The sequence below is a fragment of the Coregonus clupeaformis genome, unplaced genomic scaffold, assembly GCF_020615455.1.
Source record: "Coregonus clupeaformis isolate EN_2021a unplaced genomic scaffold, ASM2061545v1 scaf0131, whole genome shotgun sequence".
In the NCBI taxonomy this organism is placed as follows: Eukaryota; Metazoa; Chordata; class Actinopteri; order Salmoniformes; family Salmonidae; genus Coregonus; species Coregonus clupeaformis.
In genome coordinates, this window is record NW_025533586.1 from 520,102 (window position 1) to 532,500 (window position 12,399).

At 42.2% G+C, this 12,399-nt stretch overlaps 2 protein-coding genes across 2 annotated transcripts in view; one reads left to right on the forward strand and one right to left on the reverse strand.

The window, feature by feature from the left end:
- The first annotated feature begins 6,499 nt into the window (after positions 1 to 6,499).
- On the forward strand, positions 6,500 to 10,289 carry LOC121567174 (P2Y purinoceptor 13-like). Its single transcript, XM_041877106.2, has 4 exons — positions 6,500 to 6,775; positions 8,150 to 8,349; positions 8,440 to 8,829; positions 9,135 to 10,289. The coding sequence occupies exons 2-4, from the start codon at positions 8,167 to 8,169 to the stop codon at positions 9,600 to 9,602; spliced, it is 1,041 nt and encodes a 346-aa protein (XP_041733040.2). The 5' UTR covers positions 6,500 to 6,775; positions 8,150 to 8,166; the 3' UTR covers positions 9,603 to 10,289.
- Positions 10,290 to 11,973: 1,684 nt separating this feature from the next.
- The window catches only part of neu4 (sialidase 4), a 7,070-nt gene continuing 6,644 nt past the window's right edge, over positions 11,974 to 12,399 (reverse strand). The window contains exon 4 of the mRNA XM_041876937.1: positions 11,974 to 12,399. This exon is cut by the window's right edge and continues 707 nt beyond it. Coding sequence (XP_041732871.1) covers positions 11,974 to 12,399 — 426 coding nt within the window.

The window sequence follows — 12,399 nt, forward strand, 5'->3', positions numbered from 1 at the left end:
ACATCTGCCTGGACCCACTCCTCTACTTCTTCCTGTGCAGGGAGTTCAGAGAGAAACTGATGGGATGCTGAACCGAGGAGGGACACCTGCACAAATAACATCAGGCACCACAGAGTACCGCTCAACATAGACAGGAAGGAGTATCATCCAATTGGACATTTCTTTAATTGAGACAAAAACATATTGAAGGCTAAATAAGGGATTTGAATAAAACTTTCTGAGGAAAACTAAACAACTTTGTCTTAGATTGGTTTTCTTTTGTTCTATACTTGTTTAAATGTTTCTACCCATCTTTGTTGGAGAGCAAGTTTGAGAGGAGCAGCTTTAATTAGTAAAAATGTACTTACAATGACTGTGATATATGTGGTTGTCTCACCTAGCTATCTTAAGATGGATGCACTTACTGTAAATCACTCTGGATTAGAGTGTCTGATTAATGACTAAAATGTAAATGTAAGCTGTTAGTTCACTCTTACTTTAGCTTGTTATCACAGAGCATGTAAAGCCACCCACTGGGCACAAACTGGTTGAATCAACGTTGTTTCAACGTAATTTGTCAACGTATTGTGACGTGGAATTTTTTTTTTTTGTCATTTAGCAGACGCTCTTATCCAGAGCGATTTACATGAGCAATTAGGGTTAAGTGCCTTGCTCAAGGGCACATCGACAGATTTTTCACCTAGTCGGCTCGGGGATTAGAACCAGCGACCTTTCGGTTACTGGCACAACGCTCTTAACCACTAAACTACCTGCCGCCCCAATTTCACATTTCCACAAAACTTCAAAGTGTTTCCTTTCAAATGATATCAAGAATATGCATATCCTTGATTCAGGTCCTGAGCTACAGGCAGTTAGATTTGGGTATGTCATTTTAGGCGAAAATTGAAAAAAATGGTAGTCCTATTCTTTAACTTCGATTCTTGGTTGAGATGGAGACGTGAATCCAACATTTCATATATTAATTTGTAGACAAACTGGAATTAAATCCAGACTAAGTCAGTGGCACAAAATGTATACAGTTGAAGTCGGAAGTTTACATACACCTTAGCCAAATACATTTAAACTCAGTTTTTCACAATTCCTGACATTTAATCCTAGTAAAAATTCCCTGTCTTAGGTCAGTTAGGATCACCACTTTATTTTAAAAATGTGAAATGTCAGAATAATAGTAGAGAGAATGATTTATTTCAGCTTTTATTTCTTTCATCACGTTCCCAGTGGTTCAGAAGTTTACATACAGTCAATGAGTATTTGGTAGCATTGCCTTTAAATTGTTTATCTTGGGGCAAACGTTTTGGGTAGCCTTCCACAAGCTTCCCACAATAAGTTGGATGAATTTTGGCCCATTCCTCCTGGCAGAGCTGGTGTAACTGAGTCAGGTTTGTAGGCCTCCTTGCTCGCACACGCTTTTTCAGTTCTGCCCACAAATTGTCTATATGATTGAGGTCAGGGCTTTGTGATGACCACTACCAATACCTTGACTTTGTTGTCCTTAAGCCATTTTGCCACAACTTTGGAAGTATGCTTGGGGTCATTGTCCATTTGGAAGACCCATTTGCGACCAAGCTTTAACTTCCTGACTGATGTCTTGAGATGTTGCTTCAATATATCCACAAAATGTTCCTTCCTCACGATGCCATCTATTTTGTGAAGTGCACCAGTCCCTCCTGCAGCAAAGCACCCCCACAGCATGATGCTGCCACCCCCTTGCTTCATGGTTGGGATGGTGTTCTTCGGCTTGCAAGCGTCCCCCTTTTTCCTCCAAACATAACGATGGTCATTATGGCCGAACAGTTCTATTTTTGTTTCATCAGACCAGAAGACATTTCTCCAAAAAGTATGATCTTTGTCCCCATGTGCAGTTGCAAACCATAGTCTGGCTTTTTTATGGCGGTTTTGGAGCAGTGGCTTCTTCCTTGCTGAGCGGCCTTTCAGGTTATGTTGACATAGGACTCGTTTTACTATGGATATAGATACTTTTGTACCTGTTTCCTCCAGCATCTTCACAAGGTCCTTTGCTGTTAATAATAATAATCTGCCATTTAGCAGACGCTTTTATCCAAAGCGACTTGCAGTCATGCGTGCATACATTTTTGTGTATGGGTGGTCCCGGGGATTGAACCCACTACCTTGGCGTTACAAGCGCCATGCTCTACCAGCTGAGCTACAGAGGACCACCTGATTGATTTGCACTTTTCGCACCAAAGTACGTTCATCTCTAGAAGACATAACGCGTCTCCTTCCTCAGTGGTATGATGGCTGCGTGGTCCCATGGTGTTTATACTTGCATACTATTGTTTGTACAGATGAACGTGGTACCTTCAGGCGTTTGGAAATTGCTCCCAAGGATGAACCAGACTTGTGGAGGTCTACAATTTTCTTTCTGAGGTCTTGGCTGATGTCTTTTGATTTTCCCATGATGTCAAGCAAAGAGGCACTGAGTTTGAAGGTAGGCCTTGAAATACATCCACAGGTACACTTCCAATTGACTAAAATGATGTCAATTAGCCTATCAGAAGCTTCTAAAGACATGACATCATTTTCTGGAATTTTCCAAGCTGTTTAAAGGCACAGTCAACTTAGTGTATGTAAACTTCTGACCCACTGGAATTGTGATACAGTGAATTATAAGTGAAATAATCTGTCTGTAAACAATTGTTGGAAAAATTACTTGTGTCATGCACAATGTACATGTCCTAAACGACTTGCCAAAACTATAGTTTGTTAAAAATACATTTGTGGAGTGGTTGAAAAACGAGTTTGAATGACTCCAACCTAAGTGTATGTAAACTTTCGATTTCAACTGTATGTCTTTCAAATGTTGATATTTGGTTGCATTGACAACTGAACACAATTCAATATTACTTTTGCAATACAGTAAATAGCAGTAATAAGTTAAGGCTATCTTACACACTAATGTAACAGTATTTATTCAACCTTAAAATCAGTAACACATCCATGGCTACATTTTAAGGTTACGTAACTATAAATAGCATGCAAAGGTCACAGGTCTGTGGAAATAATAATCTGCACAGTATATAGAACAACATTGATCACTTGCACCATGTACTTTAATGTAATATCAACTGTAATCCAGGTCATTTGGTTGTGCTATTAGATGAAGCACAGTGATAACACATCGAATTGTTGTATAAATACAAAATATCTGACATTGTATTCCCCATTAGAACTTTGTTGTGCTTTTAAATGGTTGAAAGCGCAGTGATAACACATTTGGGTGACAACTAAACCATAAATCTGACATTGTTTTTCTAATGATATTTGGTTGTGCTTTTAGATGGTTGAAAGCATAGTATTAACACATTGGAAATTCAACTAACTTTTGGCTGTCTTTTTGAGTGGATGAAAATAGGTTGTAATGTCATTGATCAACATCTCAACCAAATAGGACCTAATCATCCACGTTGCAATGACGTGGTGTTTCCAGCGGGCAAGAACACCTGATTAGGGTAGTGGGTTCGATCCCTGGGACCACCCATACGTAAAAATGTATGCACGCATGACTGTAAGTCACTTTGGATAAAAGCGTCTGCTAAATGGCATATTATATTATATTATTATTAGTCTATTTCCTCTAGTGTTATGTAGGCCTAACCTAAGAACTGCACTTGCCAATGTAGTCACTGGATGTCACACCCTGGCCTTGAGAGGCCGGTTGTCTTTAGTTGGTTTGGTCAGGGCGTGAGTTTCTATGTTATATATTCTATGTTTATGTTCTAGTTAGTCTATTTCTATGTTGCAGTTCTAGGTTGATATTTCTATGTTTGGCCGGGTGTGATTCCCAATCAGAGACAGCTGTCGCTCGTTGTCTCTGATTGGGGATCATACTTAGGTAGCCTGTTTGCCTACCTATGTTGTGGGATCTTGTTCCTGTTCGGCTTGTATGTGCATAGCCGGAGGACTTCACGTTACGTTGTATGTTTATTTAGTTAATAAACACGTACGCTTTTCACGCTGCACCTTGGTCTGACCCGTCTCTCAACGAACGTGACACTGGAGTGCATCAAAACAATGATAATAGTAGTAATAGTAATGGTATTTCATATGCAATACACAACTGACCTATTTAAGCCCTTCTATAAATAACCTTTAAAACTTCAGTGAATGACCATAATAGAAGTTTGTCTGTTTTGTCTTTATTTCACACATGTTCCTCAGTGGTTGAGGAACTATTATCGTCATGGTTATGCATATTTTGTAACAAACAGTTGTTGGATATTTTGAGGGAAAGAAGTGTCACTCACTGCTGGCCTCCTTCCAAAAGCACTATTACACAGGAAGTCAGATATTTGATTACTAAATCATGTAGCAAAAATGTAGCAGTGACATCGCAGTTGTGAAAAACCTTAAGCTTCAGCAAGCCCATGTCTCATAGCAGTGGTATGAAGTCCTTAAGTAAAACAAAAAAAAACTTTTAAGTAGTTTTTTGGGGTATCTGCACTTTACTTTACTATTTATATTTTTGACAACTTTTACTTTACTACTAAAGAAAATAATGTACTTTTTACTAAATAAATTTTCCCTGACACCGAAAAGTACTCGATACAGTTTGAACGCTTAGCAGGACAGGAAAATGGTCAAATTCACACACTTATCAAGAGAACATCCCTGGCCATCTCTACTGCCTCTGATCTGGCGGACTCACTAAACACAAATACTTTGTCTGTAAATGTGTGAGTGTTGGAGTTTGCCTCTGGCTATTCGTAAATTTAAAAAAACAAAAACTTGTGCCTTCTGGTTTGCTTAATATAAGGAATTTGAAATGCTTTATACTTTTCCTTTTGATACTTAAGTATATTTGAGCAATTACAATTACTTTTGATACTTAGGTATATTTAAAACCATACTTGAGTAATTTTCTATTAAGGTATCTTTACTTTTACTAAAGAATGACAGTTGGGTACTTTTTCCACCACTGATATCAGCCCTAATACTCCCAGCATATACATGATTCAGCTGCATGCTACACGGAATGATGGTGGGTTTTCAGTGGTGTAAAGTACTTGAGTAAAAATACTTTAAAGTACTACTTAAGTAGTTTTTTGGGGGTATCTGTATTTTACTTTACTATTTATATTCTTGACTACTTTTACTTCACTACATTCCTAAAGAATATATTGTACTTTTTACTCCATACATTTTCCCTGACAACCCAAAGTACTCATTACATTTTGAATGCTTAGCAGGACATGAAAATTGTGAAATTCACTCACTTATCAAGATAACACGTTGTCATCCCTACTGCCTTGGTCTGGAGGACTCACTAAACACAAATGCATCTTTTGTAAATTATGTCTGAGTGTTGGAATGTACCCCTGGCTATCTGTACATTTTAAAAACAAGAAAATGGTGCCGTCTGCTTTGCTTTATATAAGGAATTTGAAATGATTTATACTTTTACTTCTACTTTTGATACTTAAGTATATTTTAGCAATTGCACATACTTTTGATACTTAAGTATATTTAAAACCAAATACTTTTAGACTTTTACTCAAGTACTATTTTACCGGGTGACTTTCACTTTTCCTTGAGTCATTTTCTATTAAGGTATCTATACTTTCACTCAAGCATGACAATTGGGTACTTTTTCCACCACTGTGGGTTTTAGAGAATACACAACAAAACAAACACTCCAAGTCAAAGAAACACAGAAACACACATATAGAATAGCACACACACACACACACACACACACACACACACACACACACACACACACACACACACACACAAACAAACAAACACATTCTAATAGAAGGAAACGGAGGCATTGAGATATCTGTTGCATGCTTACTCCAACTCTGCATTGCGTGCACACTGCCATGCACACTGCCATGCACACTGCCATGCACACTACAATGAACACTACCCTGCACACTACTACCATGCATACTGTCATGCACACTACAATGCACACTACCCTGCACACTACTACCATGCACACTGCCATGCACACTACTACCATGCACACTGCCATGCACACTACAATGCACACTGCCGTAGTGGACAGGGTGCTGCGGACTCTGGGCCCTATTCAATCAAAACCTGTCTGGAGATGAGACGGCCCCACAGATACACAGTTGAAGACAGTAAGCAATCAGCAGAGATGAATGATTTTTGCATGCTCACCACTACACTGCCCCTTTTGCTCTGGTTTGGCATCATTAAGACAGGGCCTTGAACTTAGTAAAGAGAAAGGAATGGGAGGACTTGGCCAGGGAGAGTGGATGGGGTGCGGCCCGGGGCCCGGGGCCCGGGGCCCGGGGGTCTCATAAGATCACAGTCAGGAAGTGTGTCCTGCCTGCTGCATTCGCCGCTCACTCACCAACTAGTGAAACTGACGCACACTGGCACTGGGAGACTGGCACCAAGCAGAACTAACCTCTCAGTGGATAATTAAACAGGAAGAGAGGAAGTACAGACTCATTCACACAGGCAAAGTCACACACTGGCAAAGTCATTGGGATTGTGACGAGACAGCCACACACTAGCTTTATGCAGAACAACCCATAGAAAAGAGCATCACACAGACATACAGTACGCTCCAATGGACAGTTTTGTTGGTAGGTGTGAAAACCAATGTGACCATTGCAAGTAAAGTGAAATTGTTAAGTCTTGGAAAGATTGTAAGGAAAACAGGTGAATTGGATATTTCACTTTTTCATATTGAGGGAAGACTGCTGAGTTTTTCTCTTCATATTGTTTGTTCCAGTGAATTTCACATCTTCAAAATCAAAACTTCAATCAAAGGAGGGTAAGGACATTTTCATTCCTGCATATAATGTAATTTATGTTTATGTTTGACAGTGTATAACAATTCTGCATAACAACTGAATATTTTAATGTCACAGGGAAGCACATACGTTCAAGCATTTTTTAAAACTCAATTTAGTTTTTCAATGAATGGCCTACAGTACAGCACATTATTTGTGAGCTGTCCAAATCAGACTGAATCAATGCAGATTCATGTAGGGACATCAAGTGTATTTTCAGGTATTTGGCTCAAATTTCTCATGAAGTTGTAGAAACATGATTTTAAAGGGATCCATCTCTTCTGAGTATCGGTCTACAAACCCCTAAATGGATCCAAAATGTGCCTTGGTTGCCATAACAACTTTTACTGCACTGAATGTCATTCTAAGCTGTTTGGACTCCTTATGTAAAGCGGCAGGCCAAGCGGATACAGAGAGAGACAGATGGAGGTTGTAGGAAACGACTGCCACTGTAAATGTACTGTCTATCATCAGCATATCTTGAAGCGCTCTGTACAGTGGTCCTCTGTAGCTCAGCTGGTAGAGCACGGTGCTTGTAACGCCAAGGTAGTGGGTTCGAACCCTGGGACCAACCATACACAAAAATGTATGCACGCATGACTGTAAGTCGCTTTGGATAAAAGCGTCTGCTAAATGGCTTATTATTACTAACCTGGTGGTCAGTTTATTGTGGGTTCACTGGAAGGTATAGAAACAGCCTTTTGTTGATAGAGAAAAAGATTACCTTGTATTAGTTTGATTTGAGACTTTGAATACATAACTCATTAACTTGATGTATTTACATTGTCCAAATTAATATTAAATACATTTTAAAACATACATTGTGAAGGGTGTTATGAAAAAGTGGACTCTAATTGTGCTGCATATTACTTGCTCATCCTCTGTGTCACTGGTTGGAAACCGACAGGAAGTGGTTTCTCAGAAATGCCTTTGAATGATCTTTCTGTGAATTAAATATAGAGTAAATTACTACATAACCCCCCCCCCTCTCTCTCTCTCTCTCTCTCTCTCTCTCTCTCTCTCTCTCTCTCTCTCTCTCTCTCTCTCTCTCTCTCTCTCTCTCTCTCTCTCTCTCTCTCTCTCTCTCTCTCTCTCTCTCTCTCTCTCTCTCTCTCTCTCTCTCTCTCTCTCTCTCTCTCTCTCTCTCTCTCTCTCTCTCTCTCTCTCTCTCTCTCTCTCTCTCTCTCTCTCTCTCTCTCTCTCTCTCTCTCTCTCTCTCTCTCTCTCTCTCTCTCTCTCTCTCTCTCTCTCTCTCTCTCTCTCTCTCTCTCTCTCTCTACTATGAGGATGTTGCTATGGGGAAATGTAGGCCATACTGCTCATCCAATCTTTTTATTCTCTGTTTCTCTCCAAAGTACTGCTGGGTGTGAGGATGAACAGCAGCCAATCAAACCTGTCTCTGAAGTGTGTGCGTGACACCAGTGTCACAGCGGTGGTCTTCCCCTGTCTCTACAGCGCGCTCTTCCTGTTTGCTCTAATACTCAACTGCCTGGCTGCATGGATCTTCTTCAACATCCGCAGCACCACCACCTTCGTGGTCTACCTGAAGAACGTAGTAAGGGAACCAGCATTTATTTTCTGTGATAACACCAATTTAGTTGAACAATAGAACTGATAACTGACGTGATGACCTGTCTGTCAACAGGTGGTGGCGGATCTGCTAATGACTCTGTCCATCCCAGTGAAGGTCCTTGCGGACGCCGACGTGGGCTCCTGGCGTCTGCGTGCGTTCTACTGTCGCTACTCTGCCGTCCTCTTCTACACCACCATGTACATCAGCATCCTGCTCCTGGGGCTCATCAGCCTTGACCGCTACCTCAAGATAGTCAGGCCCTTTGGGAAGTGCGCCCTCCAGAGGGTCGGGGTGGGACAGGCCTTGAGTGCGGCCATCTGGACTGTGATGGTGTCTCTGGCTCTGCCCAATGCCATTCTGAGTGACCGCACACCGCCGCCCTCTGGTGGCCGGCTGAAGTGTACCTCTCTGAAGGGTCAGGCCGGCATGCTGTGGCACGAGGGCTTCAACTACTTCTGCCAGGTAAGGGCCTAATCAATCTTATTTCAATTGACTGATTTCCTTATATGAACTGTAACTCACTAAAATCGTTGAAATTGTTGCATGTTGTGTTTATATTTTTGTTCAGTATTTATAATGATTATATGTTGACACTCCGATAAACGTTGGTGTATTTTAATAATGACAGCCCACACATTAAAAGCTTTTTAACTTTCATACCCACACGAGTGCCTGGACTTGGCACCTATTTGTGGTTAAAAATGTTATTTTTGCTTTTCTGATGATGTTGTTTGATGCTTTACTGAGTCTTTCCCTCCTCTCCCCAGGTGGTGTTTTGGGGCACGCTGGTTCTGATGCTGTTGTGTTACACCTTCATCAGTCGGAAAGTCTACGAGTCCTACAAAGCCTCGCGTAGCGGCTCCAAAGCAGCCAGCCGCAGGACCAAGGCCAAAGTCTTTGTGGTGGTGGGGGTGTTTTTCATTTGTTTCGCCCCTTTTCATTTCGCCAGGGTGCCCTACACTCTCACCCAGACCCGAAACATAGCCAACCACTGTCGGATGCAGAACGCACTCTACGTTGCCAAGGAGACCACTCTCTGGCTGTCTGCCGCTAACGTGTGTCTGGACCCGCTGATCTATGTGTTCCTGTGCAGGGTGTTCCGGAAAAGATTGACAGCCACACTCAATCGCAAGCCCCTCCCCCAGGGCGGTTTGGAGTTGCCCACGGCAACCTCCACTCAGCTGGCTATGTCACAGATGGTGCATAACAGAATGTTGGATGTCAGTTCGGCCTAGAAGCACAACGGACATGTTTTTTTATTTTTAGCTCTATTAAATTGTAAATATATTTTGGCCTGATGTTACCCCTGGACAGGTTGTGACCAGAGTAAAGCCTTCAAAACATCTTTGGATAAGTGGCTCTGTTGCTAAGACAATCTTGCACGTCTAATAGGCTATAAACAGCAGTGATCCCACATCAACTCTTTGATAGCCCATGTGTGGCGAGCATTCTGGTACAAAATGGCTGGTGTGACATCAGATAATCAAACTGCTGCAGGGCTCTCTAAGCATCCTGTTTACCAGCCACAAGAGTCAACACAGGCTGATGTGTCGGTCTCTGATTATCGCTAAGTCATCCTGTATTTTTCTTCAGCGTAGCTCACTGTCAGCTCTCACTTCCCTTTCTCTAATCTGTCCTTCATTTCACCAGGAAGGAAAACAACTTGACTGAGCGCTTTTAGATAATGTGAGTGTGACAATGTAGAACACATGCTTACGAGATGGTGTGTTGTCTGTGTGTATAGTATAGGGTGACGCAGTCATGAGTTAAAATCAATTTACAATGTACATGTTGTTGGAAAAGCACATTATCTCACACACGACACGCACACATGCAAACATCTCAAGACACGCACACATGCAAATACACTATATATACAAAATATATATGTGGACACCCCTTCAAATTAGTGGATTTGGATATTTCAGCCACACCCGTTGCTGAGAGGTGTATAAAATCAAGCACACAGCCATGCAATCTCCATAGTCAAACATTGGCAGTAGAATGGCCTTACTTTCAATGTGGTACCGTCATAGGATGCCACCTTTCCAACAAGTCAGTTCGTAAAATTTCTGCCCTGCTAGAGCTGCCTCGGTCAGCTGTAAGTGCTGTTATTGTTAAGTGGAAACGTCTAGGAGCAACAACGGCTCAGCCATGAAGTGGTAGGCCAATACAAGCTCACAGAACGGGACCGCAGAGTGCTGAAGCACGTAAAAATTGTCTATCCTCGGTTGCAACACTCACTACCGAGTTCCAAACTGCCTCTTGAAGCAATGTCAGGACAATAACTGTTAGTAGGGAGCTTCATTAATTGGGTTTCCATGGCCGAGTAGCTGCACACAGGCCTAAGATCACCATGCGCAATGCCAAGTGTCGGCTGGAGTGGTGTAAAGGTCGCCACCATTGGACTCTGGAGCAGTGGAAATGTCCCTCTCTGGAGTGATGAATCACGCTTTACCATCTGGTAGTCCAACGGACGAATCTGGGTTTGGCAAATGCCAGGAGAACACTACCTGCCCAAATGCATAGTGCCAACTGTAAAGTTTGGTGGAGGAGGAATAATGGTCTGGGGCTGTTTTTCATGGTTCTGGCTAGGCCCATTAGTTCCAGTGAAGGGAAATCTTAAACGCTACAGCATACAATGACATTCTAGACGATTCTGTGCTTCCAACTTTGTGGCAACAGTTTGGGGAAGGCCCTTTCTTGTTTCAGCATGACAATGCCCCCGTGCACAAAGGGAGGTCCATACAGAAATGGTTTGTTGAGATCGGTGTGGAAGAACTTGACTGGCCTGCACAGAGCCCTGACCTCAAACCCCATTGAACACCTTTGAGAGGAATTGGAACGCTGACTGAGAGCCAGGCCTAATCGCCCAATATCAGTGCCCGACCTCACTAATGCTCTTGTGGCTGAATGGAAGCAAGTCCCGCAGCAATGTTCCAACATCTAGTGGAAAGCCTTTCCAGAAGAGTGGAGGCTGTTATAGCAGCAAAGGGGGGACCAATTCCATATTAATTCCCATGATTTTGGAATGAGATGTTCGACGAGCCAGTGTCCACATACTTTTGGCCATGTCGTATACCAATCAGTACACAAATACTGCAGAGGAAGAATGGTTGGTTTAATAAAGAATGGTTCAAAGTTATGTTTGTGAGTATCTAGTGGTGATCATGGCCGATTACAGCAATCCAGCAATAACTGCATTTCAACAGAGTTATAGAGAAGTAAGATCTTCATTTGATCACCCTGTTGCAGGAGAACTTTCCTGGAATGCATGACATTCAAAACTTGTAGTGTATTTGAGGTTTAAAAAAGCTTATGGAGTTTGTAATTTCCTTTTTGAAATTTCAGACTTGATTTTCCCATATGAAAAATGTGTCAACCCCTACAAAAATGTCCATTAATTATAATCCACAGAATAATTTACATTTCCTGTATGTGCATTAAGTCGAGGGTTACTAGGTCTGGATGGACTTGATATCACGAGATGTAAAACATCAGAACAGGAATCATTCACTCTGCGTTTAAATATGGTGCTGTTACACACTTTATCACAAGGCAGAAGGAGACGGGCAGAAAACACTAGGATTAACGGTTAATTAGCAGTTACGAAACATTGCAAAGACCACACATCTTCCTCATCCTCCTCGCTGCTGGTCTTTCTTCCCTGGGTTGTGTTGTATTGTGGAAGGTCTGTGTGTTGCTAGGTGGCTGTGTGTTGCTAGGTGGCTGTGTGTTGCTAGGTGGCTGTGTGTTGCTGGGTGGCTGTGTGTTGCTGGGTGGCTGTGTGTTGCTAGGTGGCTGTGTGTTGCTGGGTGGCTGTGTGTTGCTGGGTGGCTGTGTGTTGCTGGGTGGCTGTGTGTTGCTAGGTGGCTGTGTGTTGCTGGGTGGCTGTGTTTTCCTGGCTGACTTTGTGCTGCGGGGCAGGTTGTCAATGAGCTCGTAGAGGGTGAAGATGCTGAAGGAGATCTCATCATAAGCCGTGCTGGTGCCACACTCAAACAGACACGCGAAGGCCACGGCCGACGGGGC

Coding starts and splice junctions, on each gene's coding strand:
- LOC121567174 (XM_041877106.2), top strand. CDS start 8,167: ATGAACAGCAGCCAATCAAACCTGTCTCTGAAGTGTGTGCGTGACACC. Junction 8,350..8,439: donor TGGTCTACCTGAAGAACGTA/GTAAGGGAACCA, acceptor GTCTGTCAACAG/GTGGTGGCGGATCTGCTAAT. Junction 8,830..9,134: donor GCTTCAACTACTTCTGCCAG/GTAAGGGCCTAA, acceptor TCCTCTCCCCAG/GTGGTGTTTTGGGGCACGCT.